General features: G+C 41.1%; 2 protein-coding genes and 1 long non-coding RNA gene across 5 annotated transcripts in view; 1 reads left to right on the top strand and 2 right to left on the bottom strand.

Annotated features, from left to right (window-relative positions):
* LOC133228836 (acyl-CoA dehydrogenase family member 10-like) overlaps window positions 1–1,214 on the bottom strand; it is a 38,944-nt gene extending 37,730 nt beyond the window's left edge. For both annotated transcript variants that reach the window (XM_061384820.1, XM_061384821.1), the window contains exon 1: window positions 1,132–1,214. The gene's annotated coding sequence lies outside the window, so the exon portion shown is untranslated. The remainder of the gene's footprint in view (window positions 1–1,131) is intronic.
* A 37-nt stretch (window positions 1,215–1,251) lies between these two features.
* The window catches only part of BRAP (BRCA1 associated protein), a 38,607-nt gene continuing 16,968 nt past the window's right edge, over window positions 1,252–22,890 (top strand). The window contains exons 1-10 of one of the 2 annotated variants that reach the window (XM_061384818.1): window positions 1,252–1,595; window positions 3,387–3,548; window positions 4,399–4,597; window positions 5,881–6,070; window positions 11,741–11,854; window positions 13,783–13,931; window positions 19,290–19,365; window positions 20,062–20,200; window positions 20,575–20,684; window positions 22,621–22,710. In XM_061384818.1, coding sequence (XP_061240802.1) covers window positions 1,514–1,595; window positions 3,387–3,548; window positions 4,399–4,597; window positions 5,881–6,070; window positions 11,741–11,854; window positions 13,783–13,931; window positions 19,290–19,365; window positions 20,062–20,200; window positions 20,575–20,684; window positions 22,621–22,710 — 1,311 coding nt within the window. In that variant the 5' untranslated portion in view covers window positions 1,252–1,513. The remainder of the gene's footprint in view (window positions 1,596–3,386; window positions 3,549–4,398; window positions 4,598–5,880; window positions 6,071–11,740; window positions 11,855–13,782; window positions 13,932–19,289; window positions 19,366–20,061; window positions 20,201–20,574; window positions 20,685–22,620; window positions 22,711–22,890) is intronic. The other variant, XM_061384819.1, reaches the window with a different exon arrangement.
* LOC133228841 (uncharacterized) lies at window positions 10,960–19,296 on the bottom strand. Its single transcript, XR_009730376.1, has 2 exons — window positions 16,571–19,296; window positions 10,960–16,446 (listed from the first exon to the last, which is right to left on the bottom strand). It is a non-coding gene; the product is annotated as an uncharacterized LOC133228841 (long non-coding RNA).

Here is a 22,890-nt window from a genome sequence, read left to right as displayed (position 1 = left end):
GCATATGACATATACAGTTCCACAAAAATCAGCAACTGCCACTGCGGGGAATTTTGGCCCCAAGGGGACATCTGGGAATGTCTGGAGACATTTTGGTGCTCACCAGTTGGAGGTGCTACTGGTACCTAGTAGGTCAGGCCAGGGATGGTGCTAACTATTCCATTAAATGTAGGACATACACACAACCCAAAGGCTTAGTGAGTTCAATAATGTTAACAGTGCAGAGGTTGAGAAATCATGATATAAAGTGTACACTGAAACTAATTCATAGTGTGCAGTCATAATGTATAAACATCAGGTGGTCATGATATGGATTTGTAGTCCACACACCTACATATGTCCAGGACACAGTGTGTCCTATGACACACTTACATGTCATGATAACATATACCGATTAGCATCCTGTCACATATATGCTATATATGTATTGATTGTGGCCCTCCATGTTCACGTGCCCAAGGCAAGTCTGTTGTTCAGCGGCTAAGTCCTTTCGGACTCCTTGCTACGCCATGGACTGCAGGATACCAGGTTTCCCTGTCCTTCACTATATCATAGTTTGCTCAAACTCATGTCCGCTAGGTCGGTGATGCATCCAACCCTCTCATCCTCTGTCGCCCCCTTCTCCTCCTGTCCTCAATCTCAAGTCTGGGATATTGAAAAGAATGCGGACTCTCAGAAAAATTAATGTAAACAGAGTCACAGCCTCTACTTGCTTCATCCTCATAGCTGTATAAGGATATCACACAATTTTATGAAAAACCTCGCTCAAGGTCACACAACTAGGGACAAGATCAAATCCATAAGAACGGGAGTTGGGTGTTCATCTTATTCACCAATGTATCCCCACCACCCCAACAGTCCCTACTCCCTATTGGCCCTCAGAGAAAGAAACGGATTCATCTCTATGCCTCAGAGCACCGATCTGTAAAGCGTGGCTGACCCAAAGCAACCCTGCCTACAGTTGGAGCGAGAGATCAAACAGGACAAAAAGAAGCCAGAGCTCTCTGCAGGGTGCGGGTGGCTCGGACAATTGGGAGACCTCGCGGAGTCAGAGACCCCTCGCCGTCAGATGAGCTGGGCTAAGAACGAGGTCTCTCAGGTAGGCTAACTCAGGTCTGGACGCAAACCCACCGGTCCGCCCAATGAAAGCCCAGCTCCCGAGATTGCCGTGACGTGCCTCCTCCACGATTTCTTCCAGATTCTGTACGCAGGGTTCAGGCTCACCTTAGCGAAAACACCAGTCACGTGGTTACCGCCACACCCAATCAAAGAGCGCGCAGGCCCGCGCATGCGTAACCTCATAGGACAACGACGGCGGCCGGGAGGCGGAAGTGGAGGTTGTTGTGGCTCAAAGGGTTGCTCGCGGAGGTGCTGCTGCTGCTGCTGCTGCTGAGGCGGTGGCGGCGGCGCTGAGGCGGTGGCGGCGCTGCCCGCCCCGGGCCTCTCTACCTCTAGGCTCGCCTCCCAGCCTCGCCTGAGCCCGCCGGGGCCTTCACCGGCCAGCGGCTGCCCTATGAGTGTGTCACTAGTTGTCATCCGCCTGGAGCTCGCAGAACACTCGCCGGTCCCCGCCGGCTTCGGCTTCAGCGCTGCCGGTGAGTCCGCGGCCTCGCCGCCTCCCCCGTGGCCCGCGCCTGGGCCCCGGGGCGCGTCCTTTCAGAGTCTGAGTCCGGGCAAGGGCCTCCGCTTCAGGAGGAAGCCGAGAAGTGGTTGGGATCCCTCTCATCCCCCCACCATCCTTGGGCAGTCTCTTCCCAGGTGTCACCTGTGGGAAGTCTTTGCCGGTGCCTCCTTCCTGGTGCCTTCCCACTGGGACTTTGTTTATATTTGGCGCGTCGCACTCTCCAACCTGGGTGAGAGCCTAGTTGTGCGAATTGATTTTCTCTAGGCTGCCGTCTCTGGGGTCGCACAGAGTCGGACACGACTGAAGCGACTTAGCAGCGGCAGCAGCAGCAGCAGCAGGCTTTGTGAAGGCAGACAGGGAATCCCCAGCACGCTGACGGCTTCTGGTTTAATTAAATTCTTCCTCTTTGAAAAACCATCCATTTGGGCGCCCTGTGGCAGTAGTTATAACTGAAAATATGTACAGTTCCTATATCCAAGCACTGTACTAAACACCTCATGTGCACACTTTTCTATATCTTCATACAACCCAATTAGTTTTATGGGTGGATGAGGCTTTTACAAACTGGAACTGAAGCCGTGGGATTAAGTGCCTTACCCAGGATCATCTATCCGTGGCAAAACTGGATTTCTACCTCAGAGAGCTGGACTTGAGAGTCTGAGCTCTTCATTTCCAGTCACACAGCCTCCTCCTGGGAAATGCAGGTATGGCTCTGTTCCTTGAAGAGCCAGCAACGCATCATTCAAGGAATACTTTATGAGTGCTTACTCTCTGTTGAGCTTTAGTTTTGTGCGGAAAGAGACTTGGTCCCTGCTTTAAGGGCACCAGCAATTCACTTCAGTTCATGGAGATAGATTAGGTAAATAATTACAGGATAAATGTAGGATACAGCTGTGACAAATGTACAGTAAGGGAAGGTAGAAAGCTGGAAAGGAGTTTGGAAAGCTATCGTGAGAGGATGTGTTTGGTTTGGGGAAGAGGCCTGGGGCTGGTAGGGATGGTCTTGTGGGAAACTTCCCTGAGTGTGTGAATTTTTGAGCTGCAAACTAAAGACTGAATATAATTAAATAGGCTACTGAGTTCTGAAAGTCGAATTAATTGACATAAGCGACATATACATTTTTACATGGGTCAGTCATTGAGTCATTAATTTATTCAACATATCTTTAAAGAGCTTCCAGTGTGTGCCAGGCACTGTGATGTAAGTACTGAGGATACAGTGATGGGCAAAACAGGCTTGATCTCTCTTCACATAAAGCTTATATTAAGGATATTTCTGTCAAATCTCCAAATTTATTTTTCATTTTTGTGTGTTTTAGTGATTTAAGAAAATGATCACAGTTTTTCAGGACAAGGTGGGATTAGGCTAACCCAGGTTGTTAAGAAGACTAACCCTAAAAGTTTTGTTGATTAGTGGACTTGATGCCCTAATTTGGGGTCCAACACAGTTTCACGTACAAGTGTTACTAAAATGTTGGTTCATCTGAGCAGGATCACTATCAAAGCTTTTATCTCCTTCATTTGCTTTAAAATGCACGATTTCCACTAGGACCACTATGCATTTCTGAGTTTATTGCCCTGGGCATTAACTGACTGTCAGTACTGCAGAGCCCCAGAGATGAGTGAGAAGGACCCTGCAAAAGGCATCTTATAGTCTTGGGGGAAGGCAGCAGAGAGAAAAAGGAAACCTGTGGATGGATACATTGAGAGTGGAAAGAGGCTTGTTTTATTATCAGATATTAATTATTCATGTATTCTTTAGTCGGGGAAATGTCTGATGAGGAGATCCAAAAGAAGACACTAGCTTCAGCTGTAGCCTGTTTAGAAGGGAAGTCACCAGGGGAGAAAGCAGCAATCATACATCAGCATCTTGGTCGTCGAGAAATGACAGATGTGATCATTGAGACCATGAAGGCCAACCCAGGTATGCTTTCCAGAACCCTAGGCTATCTTCTGTTAAGGTAAACCCATGGTTGCTTGTGTTGGAGTGGTGTTCAGTGAGCCTGTGATTAAGACCTCTAGCATACTTTAGCTTTTACTGCCTATGTTCCTTACATGAAACTGTCAGGGTGGATTTCAGTTTCTCTAAATATTTCTTCTAAATTACTTGTAACAAGGTAGGTTGACAACTCTCCTTAGTGAGGAGAGCTACTTAGCATGTAGGTCTGTGGCGATTGATGTTGAATCCAGATAAGTACGTTGTGACTCCCCCTGCTCTGCCAGCTCACTCCATCCAGGGGAGTGGATGTGTATTGCATCTCCAGTGTGGAGAACTGGTAGGTTGGTTTTCAAACTTTCAAACAGCCCTGAATATTTGTCCCACTTAGGAGTGCATAGCTCAGTTGGTAAAGAATCTGCCTGCAATGCAGGAGACCTGGGTTCGATCCCTGGGTTGGGAAGATCCCCTGGAGAAGGGAGAGGCTACCCACTCCAGTATTCTGGCCTGGAGAATTCTATGGACTGTATAGTCCATAGGGTCACAAAGAGTCGGACACAACTGAGCAACTTACACTTTCAGAAGTGCATGATGGAAGACACCTGCCTTATTATGGTACTTCTCAATGTAAAGTCAACATCCTTCAGTTTCTGAGGGGCAGGGAGAGTGGGGGCAAAGAGTACTTTCAAGTTGTGATGTCCCCAAAACTCTGCTGTTCTGTGAATGCAATTCTTAATGCAATTTCTCTTTCACTCTGACTTAAAATTCTCATCTAATTGGAATCCTTCCACATGTTTCGTATCAGTTTATAATCTCCTAACTTTTTGGTTTGTGAAAGATGAGCCAGAAGCTACAGTGGAAGAAAGGAAATCTTCAGAAGCATCCCTCACTGCACAGAGAAGTAAAGATAGAAGTAAAGAAGGTATAAATGCTGCTCTTGATTCTCCATCCAAGCAGCTTCCAGATCAGATTTCCTTCTTCAGTGGAAACCCCTCAGTTGAAATAGTTCATGGTATTATGCATCTGTACAAGACAAAGTAAGAAAATCCTTTTCTCTTTTGAGTTTGTCTGTTTTTTGCCATAGGGTGGAGAAAATGTTCTTGCCCTGAAGAGAAGGATTATTTTAAGCTTTGTTCAAAGGGTTAGTACTTTCATATATTGTGTGTTAAATTCTTAGATATTTTCTTAAGAATTCTTAGATATTTTATATATGGTTAAATCTCATAAATTGGGTAAAAGAGCCTTATGAATGAATCATGCAGATTCACTTGAGAGAATACCCAAGAAAATATTCCCTGAGAAGGTAGGCATGCAGGTGATTGGAAAATTGAAAGGAAGGAAGAAAAGAAAAGAAAAATTCTAAGTGATGTATAACATAGATGTAGTCTCTTATTCCCACCAAGTCTTTAGTAAAGAAACTGCTAAGAAGTCACTTAATGGGTTGCCATTTCATCATATCTTTGAACTCCTTTTTGTGGTCCAAACAAGGCTTTCTGGAGGCCAAAGGAAAGGAAGATTTTGCTATATAATCAACATAGCTGGGCCACCAGCTCCTTGAATAATTAGTTGCTGATTTCTTTAAAGACTGTCCTTGTCCTAAATTGTTTGCTCAGTCTCCACTGGGAAAGAGAATACTCAGGTAGCCATTTTGGATTGCAGCTGTTGAAGTGAGTTTGCAGCATTTCAAAAGCAAATTGCTCACCTGAAACTACCACAACATTTTTAACTGACTATATCCCAATACAAAATACAAAGTTTAAAGTTTGAAGAAAAAAGCAAATTGTATTGTGGGTGATTTTTCTTTCCCTTCTTTTAGCTATTTCTAATCCAACAACACTTCCTGTAATCTTCAGAGTCACATCTTCATGATTCAGAATTCTCCTTCCTATATTTAGAAGTCTTTTCTCTTCAAAAACCTTCAAGAGAAGTCTATGGACTTCAAGAGAAGTCCATAGTTAGAGTTGTTCTTCTATTGTTATCTAAGGATGGTGATTATTAAAAAACGAATGAAAGCAAAACACTGCAAATTTGCCTGATGTAGGTTTATAACCATTAAAAGCCTTTAACTGAAGATTAAAAAATATCAGTGGTGGGTATCATGTAGAACATTTCAAAGGTTACCTTAAAGTCCGTTGCTGATGTGTTTAAGCGGTTCTCCATTTACCCAGGTGAGTATTTTCCAGTAAGATAACAAACTGTTTAAATTGATTTATAAAGTATTACATTTTGTTTTTCCTTGGACATAAAAGTTGTCTGATTAGTGTTGCTTGAACTAACCATACCTCATCTATTCAAGACAGTCTAATTATTGTCTTATTAGTAAGATGACCTCCTTAAAAGAAGATGTGAGGCGTAGTGCCATGCTGTGTATTCTCACAGTCCCTGCTACAATGACCAGTCATGACCTTATGAAGTTTGTCGCCCCATTTAATGAAGTAATTGAACAAATGAAAATCATCAGAGACTCTACTCCAAATCAGTATATGGTGCTGATAAAGTTTAGTGCACAGGTAAAAGTTAAGATATTAAAAATCTGTTTGCCACAAAAACTGTGTTTTTGAAAGTGTTTGATACTAGCCATGTTTAATTTACTACGTCTTCCATTTAGAAGTATTGATATCTTCTAGAGTATTAATGTAATTCTAGAAATACTGCTGAATTCATCAGCAAACACACAATTCTAATTCATAGCTGTTATTTTTTATAAATCAAATTGAGTGTGAAATCTAGGGTTGTGTGTGTTTGTTTATCCAGTAGTAGCTATTCTAGTAGAACAGTAATTCCCAACCTTTCTTAACGCTGTATTGTTATTTGCCATTATAAAACTGTGCCCCTGCTTCTATCATTCTCTTTTTAGTAGATATTCTTGGGCACATTCTATAAAATCAAATAAAAATTTTTTTGATGATGAAGGGTTTTGTGACATTCCCTGAATTATTAAAGATGCTTTTGAGTTCTAACTGGAAATCACTGCAATAGAGAGACAAACTCAAAGAAAGCTGATATTAAGTATACTTGTGTGTTGTAACAATGTTTAAGAAGGTTTGGCCATCCAGTCCATTTCCCTTGTTGCATTAAGCATAATTTTGCATGTGCCTCGGTTCTAAAGATGTCAGAAAGATATTCTCTTGGTTTTGTATTTTCATTCTTAGGAGTCTGCGTGTTTCTATGTGAATATAAAAATGAGGTAAGCTTTAGGTATTATGCAGGTTAATAGAGGACTACCTTGTCCATAGGTTTTCTTTAATTTGTTTGTATTTTTTTTTTAATAACCTGTTACATTTTGAAATTTCATCAGGTTGTGAAATGCAGCTTTGTCAAAGTTAGTTCTTTCACACCTCACTGATAAATAGCCTTTCTGAGTTTGCCCCAGATAAGCAGTTCCAACTTGCAAAGAAATGAATGTGCCTGTAGGGTCATTTGTCATTGCGTCTGACCAATCACCAAGATCTGTGGATAATAGAACCTCATGACACAATGCCCATTTGTCACCTCCTCATTATGAAAAGCTAGAGTTGACAGCAGTAGTGGCCATTCATTGGTTGTAGGTAGAGAATTAAGAGAAATAAGAGTTGAATTGTATTTGTACCTGTTCATTGGGCCACCAGAAGAAAAAGAAAACAAAAACTTAGTGTGCATTTCTGAGTCCAAGAAAGTACACAATTATCTTTAACCTTTACAAAGCACTGCACCTTTGAGGGAGACATTTAAAAAGTATTTCAATGGCCCTATGAGCTTAGACTTCACAAGTTGACACTGAGAACTGAAAAGCATCTAACAGCTGGTTTCACTGACTGTCAGAACACCGTCTAAGGTCACTGAGACACTTTGCGAATAGTGGGCAAGTGGTATATTAAATCTTTTAAATGTAATAGTGAGGTTAGTGATAATACGCAACCTTTATTGACTGCTTATTCTGTACCATTCACTCTGCTAAGTGCTTAATGGGCACTAGCTGATGTAATCCTTACTATACCCCTATGGGGTAGACAGGTACTGTTGTTACCCTAGTTTTACAAATGAGGAAACCAGCTGCAGAGCAAGGTTAGTGATTTGGCCACGGTTATACAGCTAGAAATAAGTGACTGGGAATTAAGCTGGGAATTAAGCCCTCACTTTAATCCCTAGGGTGTAGTCCTTGTCCAGCAGGAGCAGGATGTGGGCAAGGGAAGATACTGTTCGCCAAGAATTGTGTCCTGACAGTATTTCACTTGTAGCTTCTACTGAATGGGCAAGGGTGGTAAGCAGGTAACACAGATAACGTAGAAAGGGATTGGGAAAAAAATGTTTGAGAATATATTAGGCTTTTTATTTAGTCTGAGGTGTATTAAGCCCACAACAGTAACTTGTCTAAAAATCCCATAAACGTCTCTGTAGCACATGCCACCCTTCGCAGTCTGCAGATGATGCTGTGGAATTTTTCTGCTACTCTTAATGGATTTTCTTTGTAAGATTTTATGGAAAAATCCAAATGAACTTTTTGGCCAATCCAATACTTGTTTCTCCACCTCTGTCTTTTGACCACATGTAAGTTGCTTAAGTTGACAGATGTTTTCTAGGACTGTAACACAGCTTTCTTAGTGCTCTTTGAAGATAGACCCCTTGACCTTGGTATTGTGAGTTGCATTTTTTATCTGTAATGCTAGATCTTAAGGTCTAAGGCTCATTCTATCGGGGATTTTCTAAGGCCTAAAACTACCCTCTTAGTATAGGTCTCGAAGATGTTTAATTAATATTGGGCTCTAATGAGAGTAGACTCAGTAGGCACCAAATCTGGATCACTTACTGGATGCCAGGTATTAGCTTCGCATGCATTAGTTCCTTGAGTCCTCTCAGATATGTCATGAGGTAGGTGTCATTATTTTCATATTTTATAATTGAGGAAACATACATGAGTGAGTCAGTTGCCCAACGGTACACAGCTAGTGTCAAAGAGTTATGATTCAAACACAGGCAGCCTGACTCCATGGCCTGGGCAGGTAACTGTATTCTTACGCCTTTCTGTTTCTTACCAGAGAATTTTTATTAAGAACTAACAGACCTATTTTATGTCTTTTATCATTTTTTGAATCTCTATTGGCCTCATCTTTCTTTATGCTGGAGGTGTCAGATGTGCCTACAAAGTTGTACTGTGCCCTTTGATGAATTAATTTATAATTCAAGGTACAGGGAGGCAGAAGGGGGTTCAGTTTTGTAGTTCTTTGGAACAGAAAAGGACAGATAACCTCTCAATGGAGTATGTTGGCTCATTATCACTTGTAGGCCTAGGCCAGCCTACTTTTCTTTTGAGAAGTAAAAAATACGTTCTTAGCACTGGTTGATCACTAGTAACAACTAGTTACTAGTTGATTACTTTGCCTGGAGAATCCCATGGACGGGGGAGCCTGGTGGGCTGCAGTCCATGGGGTCACTAAGAGTCGGGCACGACTGAGCGACTTCACTTTCACTTTCATGCATTGGAGAAGGAACTGGCAACCCACTCCAGTGTTCTTGCCTGGAGAATCCCAGGGACGGGGGAGCCTGGTGGGCTGCCGTCTATGGGGTCGCACAGAGTTGGACACGACTGAAGCGACTTAGCAGCAGCAACAGTTAAGAAACATTGATTATGATAGTTTTTTCTTTTTCGGAGTTAATCCTGAGGAGAGAACAATCAAATCAAAGGACTAGAAAAAAACAGAAGCTGGGTTTCATTAAATTTGGGGCTCTATATAGTACAGGCATTTTAAATGAGTTGTTTCTTCTGTGTGTTTTGCAGTTAGCTTCAGGCTTTTGTTCAGTGCATCTCAGTGCTGGGTTGAAGCAGGAGGCACATGGATTTTGCTCCCTGCTCTTGTCCTTTGCATATACAGTACCTGGCATGCATTGGGTGTTCAGTAAATATCCCAGCCAGTAGAGCTACATTTCCAATATCAAGATTTTAAAGAAGAGAGCAGTGTGTTCAAAAAGTATACACCTTTGGTCCGGGTGACTCCCCCAAGAAAGAAAGGATTTATCTGGGATTGAGTAGATTTTGTCACATTCCCAGTATTACACACCTTTTCCCTTCCCCTGAGGAGGCTTGGGCGCTTAGGGAGCATCTACAGAGCTGGAGGTCTTTGGCCGGGTCTGCTGTTCTCGGCAGCCACATCTGCAGCAGTTCTGGTGGTGATGGCAGCCCTGAAGAGCTGGCCGTGGCCCACTGGCCCTTGATGCGTGAGTCCAGCGGCTCACTGTGCTGGTTATTCATCCAAAAGCATTTCAAGGCAAAGCCACTGCTCTTGAAAAATGGGAGAAGCCATTTGGGGCTGCTGCTGCTTAGTGTTAAAGATAATTTATTATCCAGGAACTGACTTTTAACATTTTAATTTCAAATACCCTTTACCCAATATACAGGTTATTTCCCAAAGGAAAAGCCTCCCCTTCTCCACCAAAAAGTCCCTGCAGAATCTATGTTCAGAACTGGTCATCCTCCCTTAGTGGCTTAGCTCTCTTGGTCATATTAAGATAGCATAGATAATATAAGAATCCACACTTGAATTACATCATCCATGTGCAGACTCAATGGACATGGGTTTGGGTGGACTCTGGGAGTTGGTGATAGATAGGGAGGCCTGGCGTGCTGCATTTCATGGGGTTGCAAAGAGTCGGACAGGACTGAGTGAGTCAGACAGGACTGAGTGACTGAACTGAACTGGGTGCAGTGAAAAGCTACTGAAAATCTTCAGTGGCTCTAAGATTCAAGACCCCGTGAGGGTAGACAGCCAGGACTGTTTTTGCCTGATACAACTCAAATCTCGACCTCAAGGTTGATGGTGCGGCATTTCCTTTTGCAGAACACACTTCCTCTCTTCAGGCAGCTTGTCTGTACCGGCAGGGCCAGAGCACGTAACTTCCTATGTTGGGGCTAATGCCTGTGTGGGAGTGAAATCCACACAAGCCACAGCCTCTCAGCTGCCTCTAAAAATTGCTGAGCTTTAAAAGCTGGAATTGTCTCTTTGTTACTTCCTACTGAGGCTAGACTGGAAGATTGGATTTACTTGTGTTCTTATCCACAAATGCACATGTGCTTTCTGCAGGGGACTGATTTCCCCTGGTTTTATCTGTCTTCCACTCCAAGGGAACAAAACTGTTAGAATTTTAAAGGCTACTTCATCTTGGACCTCTTGACCGTGGCCAAGAGTTTTGCTTTTGGTATTGTACACTAGGTTGTTTAAAACCTCCTGACAGGATCCTGGTCTAACTATCATGTATTAATTACTGTTATTATTTGGCTTATTGAAAAAAAGGAATTGGCTTCTCACTCCCTGCTGGTTTCACTCGTCCTCTTATTTTTTCTCACCTAGATGCTGACATTTGTTTTAAAAAGCTTCTCCATAGGGAATTCCCTAGCAGTTCATTGGTTAAGACTCAGCACTTTCACTTCTGGTGGGCCCAGGTTCAATCCCTGGTTTGGGAACTAAGATCCTGCAAGCCCCAAGGTGCAGCCAGAAAGAAAAAAAGAAAAACTCTCCCGTTAACAGTCATCAGTTATGATTTGGTTCCAAATAGAACTGACCTCAGCTGCTGTGAAAGTGCTGACTAGAGGCAAAAGGGGAAAAAAATGATATCAAGGGAAACATTGACCATTGTTGGTTGACTATGTATTAAAATTGTAAAGTGTTCATGGACTGTTAGCATTAGAAGCAGACTGTGTCCCCAAATTCTAAAACAGCAGCAAATGATGTTGCTTGTATAAAGCCTAATAATAATTTTTAGACTAATTTCCACGGTGCCCTGTTGGCATTAGCACTACCATTGTACCCTGCTGTATAATAAACAATCTTAGACATTTATCAACTGTTGATACAAATGTTAGTCCCTAACCACTTTTTATATGTTTTAAATTTTTGAAATTCAAGTGTACCTGCCGTAACAAAATAAACAGTAGACTATCATATTTTGAATGAAAAATAAATAAATAAATAAAATTGTAGGAGCCATCAGTTTATTGCACTTCAGTAGCTTCTGATTATTCAAATAAAACTACCATGTATCAGAAAAAATTGTCGAGTAGGATATTGACCTGCAGGGTTCACTTAGCCTCTCTCCTAAGTATAACTTTTAAAAGCTGATGAAGAGAATAATTGAAGCCATCTTGAATAGAAAGCACATTACCATGATCGCTCTCTTAATTTTTTCCCTTTCCGCCCTGGTTTACCTAGGCTGATGCAGATAGTTTTTACATGGCATGCAATGGCCGCCAGTTCAACTCAATAGAAGATGATGTTTGCCAGCTGGTCTATGTGGAGAGGGCAGAAGTATTGAAATCTGAGGATGTAAGTGCAAACTCTGTTTGAAATAAATGTATCAGAATGGTATAAAATTGAAAATTAAGATACCTGTGGAAATGTCCAGAATTGGCCAGTCCATAGAGACTGAAAATAAGTTAATTGCCAGAGACTGGGGGGAGATAAGTGAGAAGTGACAGCAAGCACATGGTTTCTTTTGGGGGTGACAGAAGTGTTCTAGAATTAGATAGCAGTGTGACGGTTATACAACTTTGTGAATATACTAAAAATCACTTGAAAATGGCAAATTTTATATATGTGAATTTTATCTCAACTTTTAAAAACTGTCCAAAGTATTTTTTTAAATAAAGAATATTATTTGTGTTATTGAAGTTGAGTATGTATCTATTCCAGATGGATGAAACTGTGCCTGGAGCCCCAAAATGAATATTTTTGTTTTAAATATTAACCCTTAATCCTTATCCTAATACTTAATTCCCTTTTGATAGCAATTTGTATCAGTAATTGCTCTGATCTCCCACCCTCAATGAAGCATTCCTATAACATGTGCTCATTTGAATAAAGTAGTAGATCCAGCTCTGTTATACTTTTAATATTTCCTCTTTTAAAGTAGCCATAAAGGTCTTTTCACATTGAATTCCACTTGATAGGAATAAATTCAGATTAGATTGTTCTGTCATTAGATTAGGTAAAATAAAAATTGGCACAGGGGACTTTCTCTGGTGGTCCAGTGGTTAAGACTCTGCTCCCAATGCAGGGGACCTGGGCATTCAGTCCTTGGTTGGGAAGCTAAGATCCCACAGGCTGAGTGGCGTGGGCCAAAAAAAAAAAATCAGTCTACTCTTTTGCCGGGTACTGTGCAAGGCCTCAGTGTTAGGAATTCCTTTCTCTAAATGAACACGGCTTCTTGAGAGATTTTCAAATATCTACTCTTCAGGGACTGCAGATTAATGTGACTTTTCTTGGTGTGTTCTTATTTATGTGCCTCACCTTTGCCTCAATAGTCCCCTAGTTGGCAGGGCTTGGGTCAGACATTTCTGTGTTACAGGTGTTTTTTTTGACCACCTAGATCCTTATGCCCTTCACACTGTGTTCTTTCACAGCCATTGGTAATTACAACCATTTTACAAGCATTGGTAATTAACAGTTTTTAAAAGTTTGGAGTTTTGCGGGACTGCCCTGGTGGTCCAGTGGTTAAGACTGTGTACTTCCAGTGCAGGAGCCCTGAGTTTGATCCCTGGTCAGGGAACTAGATCCCACATGCCACAACTAAAACCTGCCCTGGCCAAATAAATAAATAAATATTTTAAAAATAATAATACATGAAAATTTTGAATTTTGTATCTCTCTCTACTAGAGGCTAAACTCTGTGAGGAAAGGGACAGACTTTGTGTTTTGCAACTTAACTGAATGTGTTTTTGCTCACCGTAGTCCCACACCTAGAACAGTGTCTGGCACACAAAGCAGGGATTTAATTTAATAAGTATGTACTAAATAAATAAAAATCACTGTTGTTGATACTATTATCACATAGTAGAAAGTGTTGAGTTTTAATTTAATCTGTGGAAAATCATTCAGATACACTCCTGCCTTTTTTCCTTTGTGTTCTGTTATGGTCATGGCCATTTACAGTTAGAGCTAGGAGTCTGGTAACATGAGATTCTGGCAGCAGTCTCCCTTCCTCCAATGTCAGCACTGTGAGGGCAGGGATCTTCGTCTGCTTTGTTCCCCTTGGTATTCGTAGTGCCTAGCACAGTCCTGGGACTCTAGGAGGCGACCAATTAATATTTGTTGCATGGATGAAAACCTCACCAAATTAGGTTGTTTTCACAAAGCAATAATATTGAGAACATCCTACCAGGAGTCAAAGAGTATCAGGAAAACTATTGCCTTAAAAAAGAAAAATTAGAACCTGTGGATGACAAGTGAGGCTCATTCAAGTTGTTTCCCTGTAGGGCGCCAGCCTCCCTGTGATGGACCTGACAGAGTTGCCCAAGTGCACCGTGTGTCTGGAGCGCATGGACGAGTCCGTGAACGGCATCCTCACCACCTTATGTAACCACAGCTTCCACAGCCAGTGTCTGCAGCGCTGGGACGACACGACGTGAGTGCAGGGGCGCATCCCCCTCCCTGTCAGAGCTCGTTATTACTCTTTCCCAGAATTAAAAACAGCACCCTCCAGAAAGAACCACTCCAAGTATTTGATTTTATAAACCTGGGTACCACAGTGGTGAGGAGGTCACATGGAAGGGCCTTCTGTATTTCGTCTTTGCTTTTCCTCAGTTCACATGGGGTCAGCATCTGTAGACCAGTTCCTTTCTAATGTGCTGACTAATATCCTTGTGGAATGTCCCAAAGCAGCATGAATCGTTCTTTCCTTCCAAGAGCCAGAGAATGAAAGGAGTGGGGGGTGGGGGAGTAAAGGTTAGCTTTTAGGCTCCTCTACTTAAAGGGCATCTAGGTCTAAAATCTTATTTATCACTTGCATTTTATGTCTACCGTTGACTTTGGCTTTCTTATCAGAGTGCCGGGCTACACCAATTGGACGTTTTAGATTTATCATTATCGATGGCTTGGTGGCCAGTAGTAACAACAGGCACTAAGTAAGAGGCACACACACACCTATGGTGTCCTGTTTCCTAAAGCAGCACAGACCCAGTTTGTATGAAAGGGAGCACTGTGCAAAGAACTGAGGTGTAACCTGTACTTTTATTTCCTCTAGTCAGAAGTTGCTGCTCCCTTCACAGACTGCATTGTGAGTCTTAGCTAGAAAGGTAGATCAGACTGGCCACAAGGGTTTCCCAGCAGAGAAGAAGGTGCAGAATCAAATAATCACACAGATAAACGAGGTTACAAAGGAACAGTGTTGCAGCACCGTGACTAGGGAATAGGGCCCTGACCCCACCAAGCTTGTCCGAGAGGCATCACTCAGGGAAGAGGAATAGGAGTTAGCCAGGTGACCGGTGGAACCCAAGAGAAGATGGTGTGGGGGAGAGGTGTAGCCAGGGAGCAAAAGGTCACGTTCCAAAGCCCAAGAGTGAGGAGGGGTGAAAGTCTACGGGAGTCTCGGTTCTTTGCCCCCATGTGGCCAGCCTTCCAGAGCAGGGACCTTGTCTGGCTGTTCTCTGCTGTGCCCTCCATACTTAGGGGGAGATGTAGTACGTAGGAGGAGCTCAGTAAATATCTCTGAGCAAATATATAGACCCTGGCTTTCCTGTGGCTTGTTTAACCAGAGAATAATTTTGCCCCAGTTCTGTAGAGTCCTTAGTCAATTCTGTGGTATCATTTAGTTCTTCAGAGAATTGTCCAAGGTTTAAATTTGCCTGGAATAAAGCCACTCTGAGGTGTGTGCATTCCACAAAGTATTAGTGTGTATCTTGTGTCCATCTGCTACCCCATTTAAGTTCTGGATACTTCTCTGTTTCCCACCACTCCAGTCTTACTCTCAGTACACGTTAACTTTTGTTTCGGTTGCAGTGGGTCTCTGTTGCTGCATGCGGGCTTCTCATTGCGGTGGCTTCTCTTATTGGAGAGCACGGGCTGTAGGCGTGTAGGTTTCAGTAGTTGTGGCTCCCGGGCTTAGTTGTTCTGTGGCCTGTGGGATTCACTTGGACCAGGGATTGAACTTGTGTCCCCTTCATTGGCAAGCGGATTCTTATCCACTGTGCCATCAGAAAGTCCCACATTAATTTTTGTAAAACCATAGCATTTTCACGTTTCCTTAGGGACCATCTTGTCCAACCTCCTCGTTACTTATAGAGGAGGAGACTAAGGCCCAGAGGTGATGGTTGGCATGCTTAGAGTGTCAGGACAGAGAATGCCAGAACTGGGACCAGAATTCAACCCACTGGGCAACTGCCTTCCAAACCATACAGTGTCTTCAGCAAGTGGGTTTTAAGCGTCTCTATATGCACAGTGCTGAGGGGCAAAGAATCAGAACACAGACTCTCTTTACGGACATTGAGTCTCCTAAGGGAGAATCACACATGTATGCGTACAATTCAAGGTAGAGATGAGAGATCGAGCTGGTTCCTCCTCTGGGTTGGTCTGGAAGGGCTACTTAACAGAAGACAGTATTGGTACCAGGCCTTGAAGGGTACTTTCTTGTCAGGGAATGACATTCTGAGAGGGTTTCCCCAAGTATCTCCTCAGGAAAATAAGGTAACAGCTCGTAATTATTTTTGAAGGGAAAGCAGGAAGAATTAATGAACTGTTATTTTTTAATAGACAGATGGGATGATATATCATGGAGTTCTAATTGTATAGTACAAATAAGTTAATTTTTGTAACTTCCCCTCTTTTCTCCTTTTTGATTCTCAGGATCATACATTTCAAAAAATCATTCTGGCACAGTGTTGAAAGTTAGATTTAAGAATTCATTTGTTTTTTTTTTTTTTAATTATATTGATTTTTGACTGTGCTGGGTCTTCATTGCCACGTGGACTTTTCTTTAGTAAGGCACGGGCTCTAGGGCACGTGGGCTTCAGTAGTTTCAGCGTGTGGACTCAATACTTGCGGCTCCTGAGGTCTGGAGCAGAGGCTCAATAGTTGTGGTGCGTGGGCTTAGTTGCTCCAAGGCATGTGGGATCTTCCTGGATCAGGGATCGAACCTGTGTCTCCTGCAATGGCAGGTGGATTCTTTTACTACTGAGCCACCAGGGAAGCCCCAATTGTTGATTTCTTATCCCACAATTACTATAGCCACCACACAGACTGAAGGGATGACACAGAGCTAGTTCCTACCTTTGACAAGACCGCTTGCGAGATCCTACCGGCAACTTGTGTTGTTTTTTCAAATTTCTCCTGTCTTCTCTTTTGATCCTAGAAAAAGAAACAGACTAAATCCTTTAGTTTTCTCTTGACAAACATAGTCCTTATCTGTGACAAGCACTTAGCGTTCTTCCTGCATATTTCCTTTCCTTGGTCTTATTTATTCAGTTGAGTAACAGATTGATTCTAGTTATATCTTGAGCATTGGTGGTGCTAGTTCACTTAGCCTCAGCTGTAACCCTCTTTCTATCATGTTTGCCCATCAGACACAAATATTCATGGCTGGCACTTAGTATTACTTTGTCTTTAGTTAAGGGTTAATAGATTTTTTTTCAAAAATGTTTTTAGTTTTATTGAAGTATAATTGACAGTCAAAATTGTATATATTTCTTCTTTTCCAGTCTGGATTCCTTTTATTTCTTTTTCTTCTCTGATTGCTGTGGCTAGGACTTCCAAAACTATGTTGAATAATAGTGGTGAGAGTGGGCACCCTTGTCTTCTTCCTGATTTTAGAAGAAATGCTTTCAGTTTTTCACCACTTAGGATAATGTTTGCTGTGGGTTTGTCATATATAGCCTTTCTTATGTTGAGGTATGTTCTTCTGTGCCTACTTTCTGGAGAGTTTCTATCATAAATGGGTATTGAATTTTGTCAGAGGCTTTCTCTACATCTGTTGAGATGATCATATGATTTTTATCTTTCAATTTGTTAATATGGTGTATCACATTGACTGATTTGCACATCTTGAGGAACCCTTGCATCCCTGGGATAAAGACCAATTGATCATGATGTATGATCTTTATAATGTGTTGTTGGATTCCGTTTGCTAGAATTTTGCTGGAATTTTGAGGATTTTTGTATCTATGTTTATCAGTGATACTGGCCTGTAATTTTCTTTTTTTGTGGTATCATTGTCTGGTTTTGGTATCAGGGTGATGGTGGCCTCGTAGAATGAGTTTGGGAATTTTCCTTCCTTTTCAATTTTCTGGAAGAGTTATAGCAACATAGTTGTTAGCTCTTCTCCAAACTTTTGGAAGAATTTGCCTGTGAAGCCATCTGGCTCTGGGCTTTTGTTCATTGGGAGACTTTTGATTACAGTTTCTATTTCTGTGTTTGTGATTGATTTGTTCATATTTTCTATTTCTTCCTGGTTCAGTTGTGGAAGGTTACACTTTTCTAAGAATTTGTCCATTTCTTCCAACTTGTCCCAATTTATTGCCATACAGTTTTTCATAGTAGTCTCTTATGATCCTTTGTATTTCTGTGTTGTCCATTGTAACTTCTCCTTTTTCATTTCTAATTTTATTGATTTAAGTCTTCCCCCTTTTCTCTTGGTGAGCCTGGTTACTGGTTTGGCAGTTTTGTTTATCTTCTCAAAGAACCAGCTTTTAGTTTTATTGATCTTATATGAAGTCTAGAAAGATAGTACTGATGATCCTACGTGCAGGGCAGCAGAGGAGACACAGATGGGTTAAAGAGAGGGTGGGATGATTTTAGAGAACAGCATTCAAACATACACATTATTACATGTAAAACAGATAGCTAGTGGGAGTTTGCTGTGTGACGCAGGGAACCCAGCGCCAGTGCTCTGTGACAGCAGGTGGGCTGGGGGGCACAAAGGGAGGGGACAGTTGTATATCTGTGGCCAATTCATGTTAATGTATGGCAAAAACCATCACAATATTGTAATTAGCCTACAATTAAAAACAAAATATAAATAATTTAAACATTGTATGTACTTAAGGTGTACAACTGGATGACCTGATATACATCAACATTGTCAAATACACATCACAACCAAGCAGTTCAGCATATCCGTCACTTCACACCTTTACCATTGTTCTTTTCTTTCCTTTTTTAGTTTTCTATTTTTATTTTACGGTGAGACCACGCTCCGCCCTCTACTAAATTTCAGGAACACAGTATAATATTATCAGTTACAGTCAACATTAATGTACACCAGTTCTCCAGAACTTACTCATCTTGCATAACTGAAAGCTTGTAACTCTTGACCAGTATTTCCCCATTTCCCCCTTTGCCCAGCCCCTGGTAGCCACCTTTCCTCTCTATGTATCTATGAGTTTGGCTTCTGTGCCATTTTTATTGGCTTTTTGTAAATCGAAACAGTACTCTCAGAGCACTGATACCTTCTTCCAGGTGAACTTCATTGTATGATAAAATGTCATATGCATTTCATGAGTACATTAACATTTTTGTTTTAATTTAGTGAAATTTACTACAGAATTTAATTTCAACTCTTAGGAGCAACCTTGAGAGGACAAGGGTACATGTTGGATGATTTAAAACTTTAGGAAGTGAAGATAAGGTAGATTGCAAGTAAAAATACATTATGGGTAACCAGACATGAAAAAAATAACTTGTCTCAAGTCTCTAATTGTAACCTGTAAATATTTAGTTCTTTGATTACCTCAGCTTTAGGCAGAAGACTGGAAAAAGATATGGGGCATATCAAGATTTCTCCCTTTTCTTCAGCTTTATCAAGATCTTTTTTTTTTTTTCCATTTTGTTTGAGAATAGCTTGGAAGTGTTTGTCTTTTGAATGATAGCCTTAGTTATAAAAAATATTATGTAAGAGAGGGAGTATATAAAATTGAATTTTTGACTTTGGGGTTCTGTAACAGCTGTCTTTTACATTTAATCTGTGTCATTATTTTTTTGGTGCCCTTTATAGATGTCCTGTTTGCCGATATTGTCAAACGCCAGAACCAGTAGAAGAAAATAAGTGTTTCGAGTGTGGTGTTCAGGAAGTAAGTAACAAGTGGTGGAAAAGAATAATGTACACAGCTTTAATTGTCTGGGATTTTCTTCTGCCCATTGTGACTTAAATTCTTTTTAATTCTTTTTGAGACAGATTTTTTTTCTCTCTCTGTTGAGGATCAGGCAAAAAAAGAAAAAATTAAAATACACAAACTATTTTACTCCTACACAAAATACTTTATGCTTTCATTCTTTGGTGTTTGAAAAGGCTGAGATTTTTGTTGATAAATTATTTTTCCTTGTTGTTTACATAGAGTTCCATAGAATCCAGAGTGAAAAACTTAATTGACCCATAAAAGCATCCTTGTTGGGTGTTTTTTAAAAATATTTATTTATTTGGCTGCACTGGGTCTTAGTTGCAGCACTCAGGCTTAGTTGTTGGTTACTCAGAGACATGTGAGATCTTAGTTCCGTGATCAAGGATCCAGCCTGAGGACCCTGCATTGGAAGGTGGATTCTTAACCACTGGACCGCCAGGGAAGTCCCCTGGTTTGAATAAGGGGACTTATTTGAATGTAAAATAACTTGAATAAGTTTGAATAAGTCTCCTTATTCAGAACTCCTGTAGAAACATCTCTAAACCTCATCCTGTGTCAGGCCCCTCATACACCCCAGTGTCATACACCTCATACACCAGGTCATGTAATTTTACATCACTAATGAAGATCTTACCTCCTTCCTGGCAGAACCTTTGGATTTGTTTAATATGTGGCCACATAGGATGTGGACGATATGTGAGTCGACATGCCTATAAGCACTTTGAGGAGACCCAACACACGTATGCCATGCAGCTCACCAACCATCGGGTCTGGGACTACGCTGGAGGTGAACACCACTCCTGATTTCTAGTTTGGACTCATTCTATCTAAAAACATCTCTGTCAGAACCTCTCCACTTCCTTTCTCACAACTTGAAATCTTCCTGACAGCTATGGCAAACTCCAATTCTCATGGTGGCCCATAGGGCCCTCTTTCATATGTGAATGGCCTGCATTGCCCAGGTTAAAGAGAGTTAATACTTACACTCTTGCCCTCTCACTCTTTTTTAAAAATTCCAGTAATTTAAACCACTTTTAAAGAAATATTGCGCAGCATTTAATTTGGATCTGTGAAAACAAAAATTTTGTCCAAGTTAAAGGTTTATGGAGACCCTTTTCATTCTGAAAAACCATGCCTTGGTTGACTTATTCTTTTCTTTAGATAATTATGTCCATCGACTGGTTGCAAGTAAAACAGATGGAAAGCTAGTACAGTATGAATGTGAGGGTGATACTTGCCAGGAGGAGAAAATAGATGCCTTACAGTTAGAGGTAAGATATTTTATTATTAATCACTAAATACCTACGTCTACTGCTTTTTACTATTCTAACTTGAAAGGTTGTTTGGGCTTTAATTTTGCCATTTGCCCGGCATGTTAGCTTTTGTTTTAAAGATCTATATTGCTCTGAATATAATTGCTCTGAAGGATTCTTTAAATATTTTTATTTCATCTGATTTTCTTCTTTGGAAATCTGAAGTTTCATTGAGCCTTATAATTTTCAACATTATGTTCCTAGTTGTCTCAGAGTATTAGGGTTATCCTCTGTAGCTGTGATAAAACTAGAAGTTAAGAATCTTCCTGTTGGCATCACAGTAGCAGTCGGAAATGGAACAAACTTGGTCAGGATGAGGAGTCCCCAATAGCATCGTTCCATGCCGAGAAGCTTTTTTGTATATGTTGAGTTGACATTTAGTAATTGATAAAGATAAAGCCTTATATAGATAAAACCATTTTTGGATATTCATATAAGTGAAGAAACAACAAAATTTGCCCAGTTGGTTTTTCTCATAGCAGTAAACTTTATATAAACTATAAACATGATATGTAAATTTTATATTACGGAAAGAAAAGTTTAACATGAGTCCTATTTTATATAAATTTCAAAACAATTACTTTAAAAACAAATACCTTAACCATTGGAGGAAGTGGACATTTGAAAACTTGCTCATCTCCAGGTGTTTAAAGTCAGTGAAATGGCCTAAAATAGAGCTGAAGTTGTTACCATTAATATATTGTATTGACATGAAAAAAGTTTCAATTTCTAGTGTTAAGTTTTTAGTAACTCCTACAAATTAAGTATGTTCATTCAGTGAATACCTATAGAGGGTTGCTGTCTGTCAGCTACTCTTCCATGTGCTACTTGTCCATTTAACTTAGCATTAAATGGACTCCCTGCCCTCCTGGAACATACATTCTAGTGACATACATTCTCTCAAATTGTCCCTTCTTTCTGTGGCTCTTTCATTCTCTTCTGGGGCCTGCAAACATGAGTAGATCTCCAGTCTCCTGGAATGATCTTTTCCAGAATACAAAATGTGATCCTGACACTCTTTGGCTCACATTTCTAGATGTGATACCCCGGAACTTTGCATAGGCCCCATCTCACCACACCCTATACTCCAGGCTCACTGGTCTTACTTCATGGCTGCAATAATCCTAAACGTCCACAGCATCACATTTCTCTGGAATCTTTCTGTCTCCTCCTATCTGTCTGTCAAGGTGTCAAGGGTCCTCTCAAATCTCACCTTCTGTCAGAAATCCTATCGGATCCTACCGTCATAAGCCATCTGTCCTTTCTCTGTAGTTACACAGCACTGTTCATTCATTCATGCACTTGGGTAGCAAACTTTTCTTGACATCCAGGATGTGCCAGGCACCGAGGGCACAAAAATAAAGATATAGCCTTGCTTTCAAAGAGTTCACAGTCCAGTCAAGGAGAGAGCCTGGTAAATGGCTGATTAAGTGCTAATGTCATAAGTGCTCTTAATGATGGGCACAGTGGGAGCCAAGAGGGGCAATTAACCCGAGGCTGGAAGTGATAGGGACAGCTTCCTGAAGGGGTAGCTGGATGAGCTGATTTGAGTTATACTCGATTTAAAACCATGTGGTTCTTGAAGTCAGCTTGAACAGAAACAAGGGTTTTTTAAATTGTACATTTCTCTGTTTGTCCCTAACTAGATTGATTGTAAGCCCCCAGAGGGGACTGAAGTGTAATTGTCATCTCTGTGTTCCCCTAATTATTGAGTAGAGTGGAACCAAGATGTAATATACATTCTGAATGTTCCTCTTACTCTTCTTAAGGTCATTAAAAATCAGGTTTTAATTGACTTTTAGAGACTGACAACAGTAACTTATGTTTTGGTGTCCATTCTCTGTGTTGACAACAGTAACTTATGTTTTGGCGTCCATTCTCTGTGTTTTTATAGTATTCATATTTACTAACAAGCCAGCTGGAGTCACAACGAATCTACTGGGAAAACAAGATAGTCCGGATAGAGAAGGACACAGCAGAGGAAGTAAGTCTCTCATTTGATGACTGCTAAAATGCCACGTGCTAGGACAGCCTGCTGGTGGGGGAGAAGGCGGAGTACAGGGGAAAAGGGATCCCACAATCTTTCCTTTGAGTCTCATCTATAGGCAGAGAGCTGGTTTACCTCTAAAAAAGAAACCTTTGTTTTAGGTCAGTTAAATCTCAA

The sequence above is a fragment of the Bos javanicus genome, chromosome 17 (assembly GCF_032452875.1).
Source record: "Bos javanicus breed banteng chromosome 17, ARS-OSU_banteng_1.0, whole genome shotgun sequence".
Classification (NCBI taxonomy): domain Eukaryota; kingdom Metazoa; phylum Chordata; class Mammalia; order Artiodactyla; family Bovidae; genus Bos; species Bos javanicus.
The sequence above is the reverse complement of the archived record's forward strand: the minus strand, read 5'-3'. Positions and strand labels throughout refer to the sequence as shown.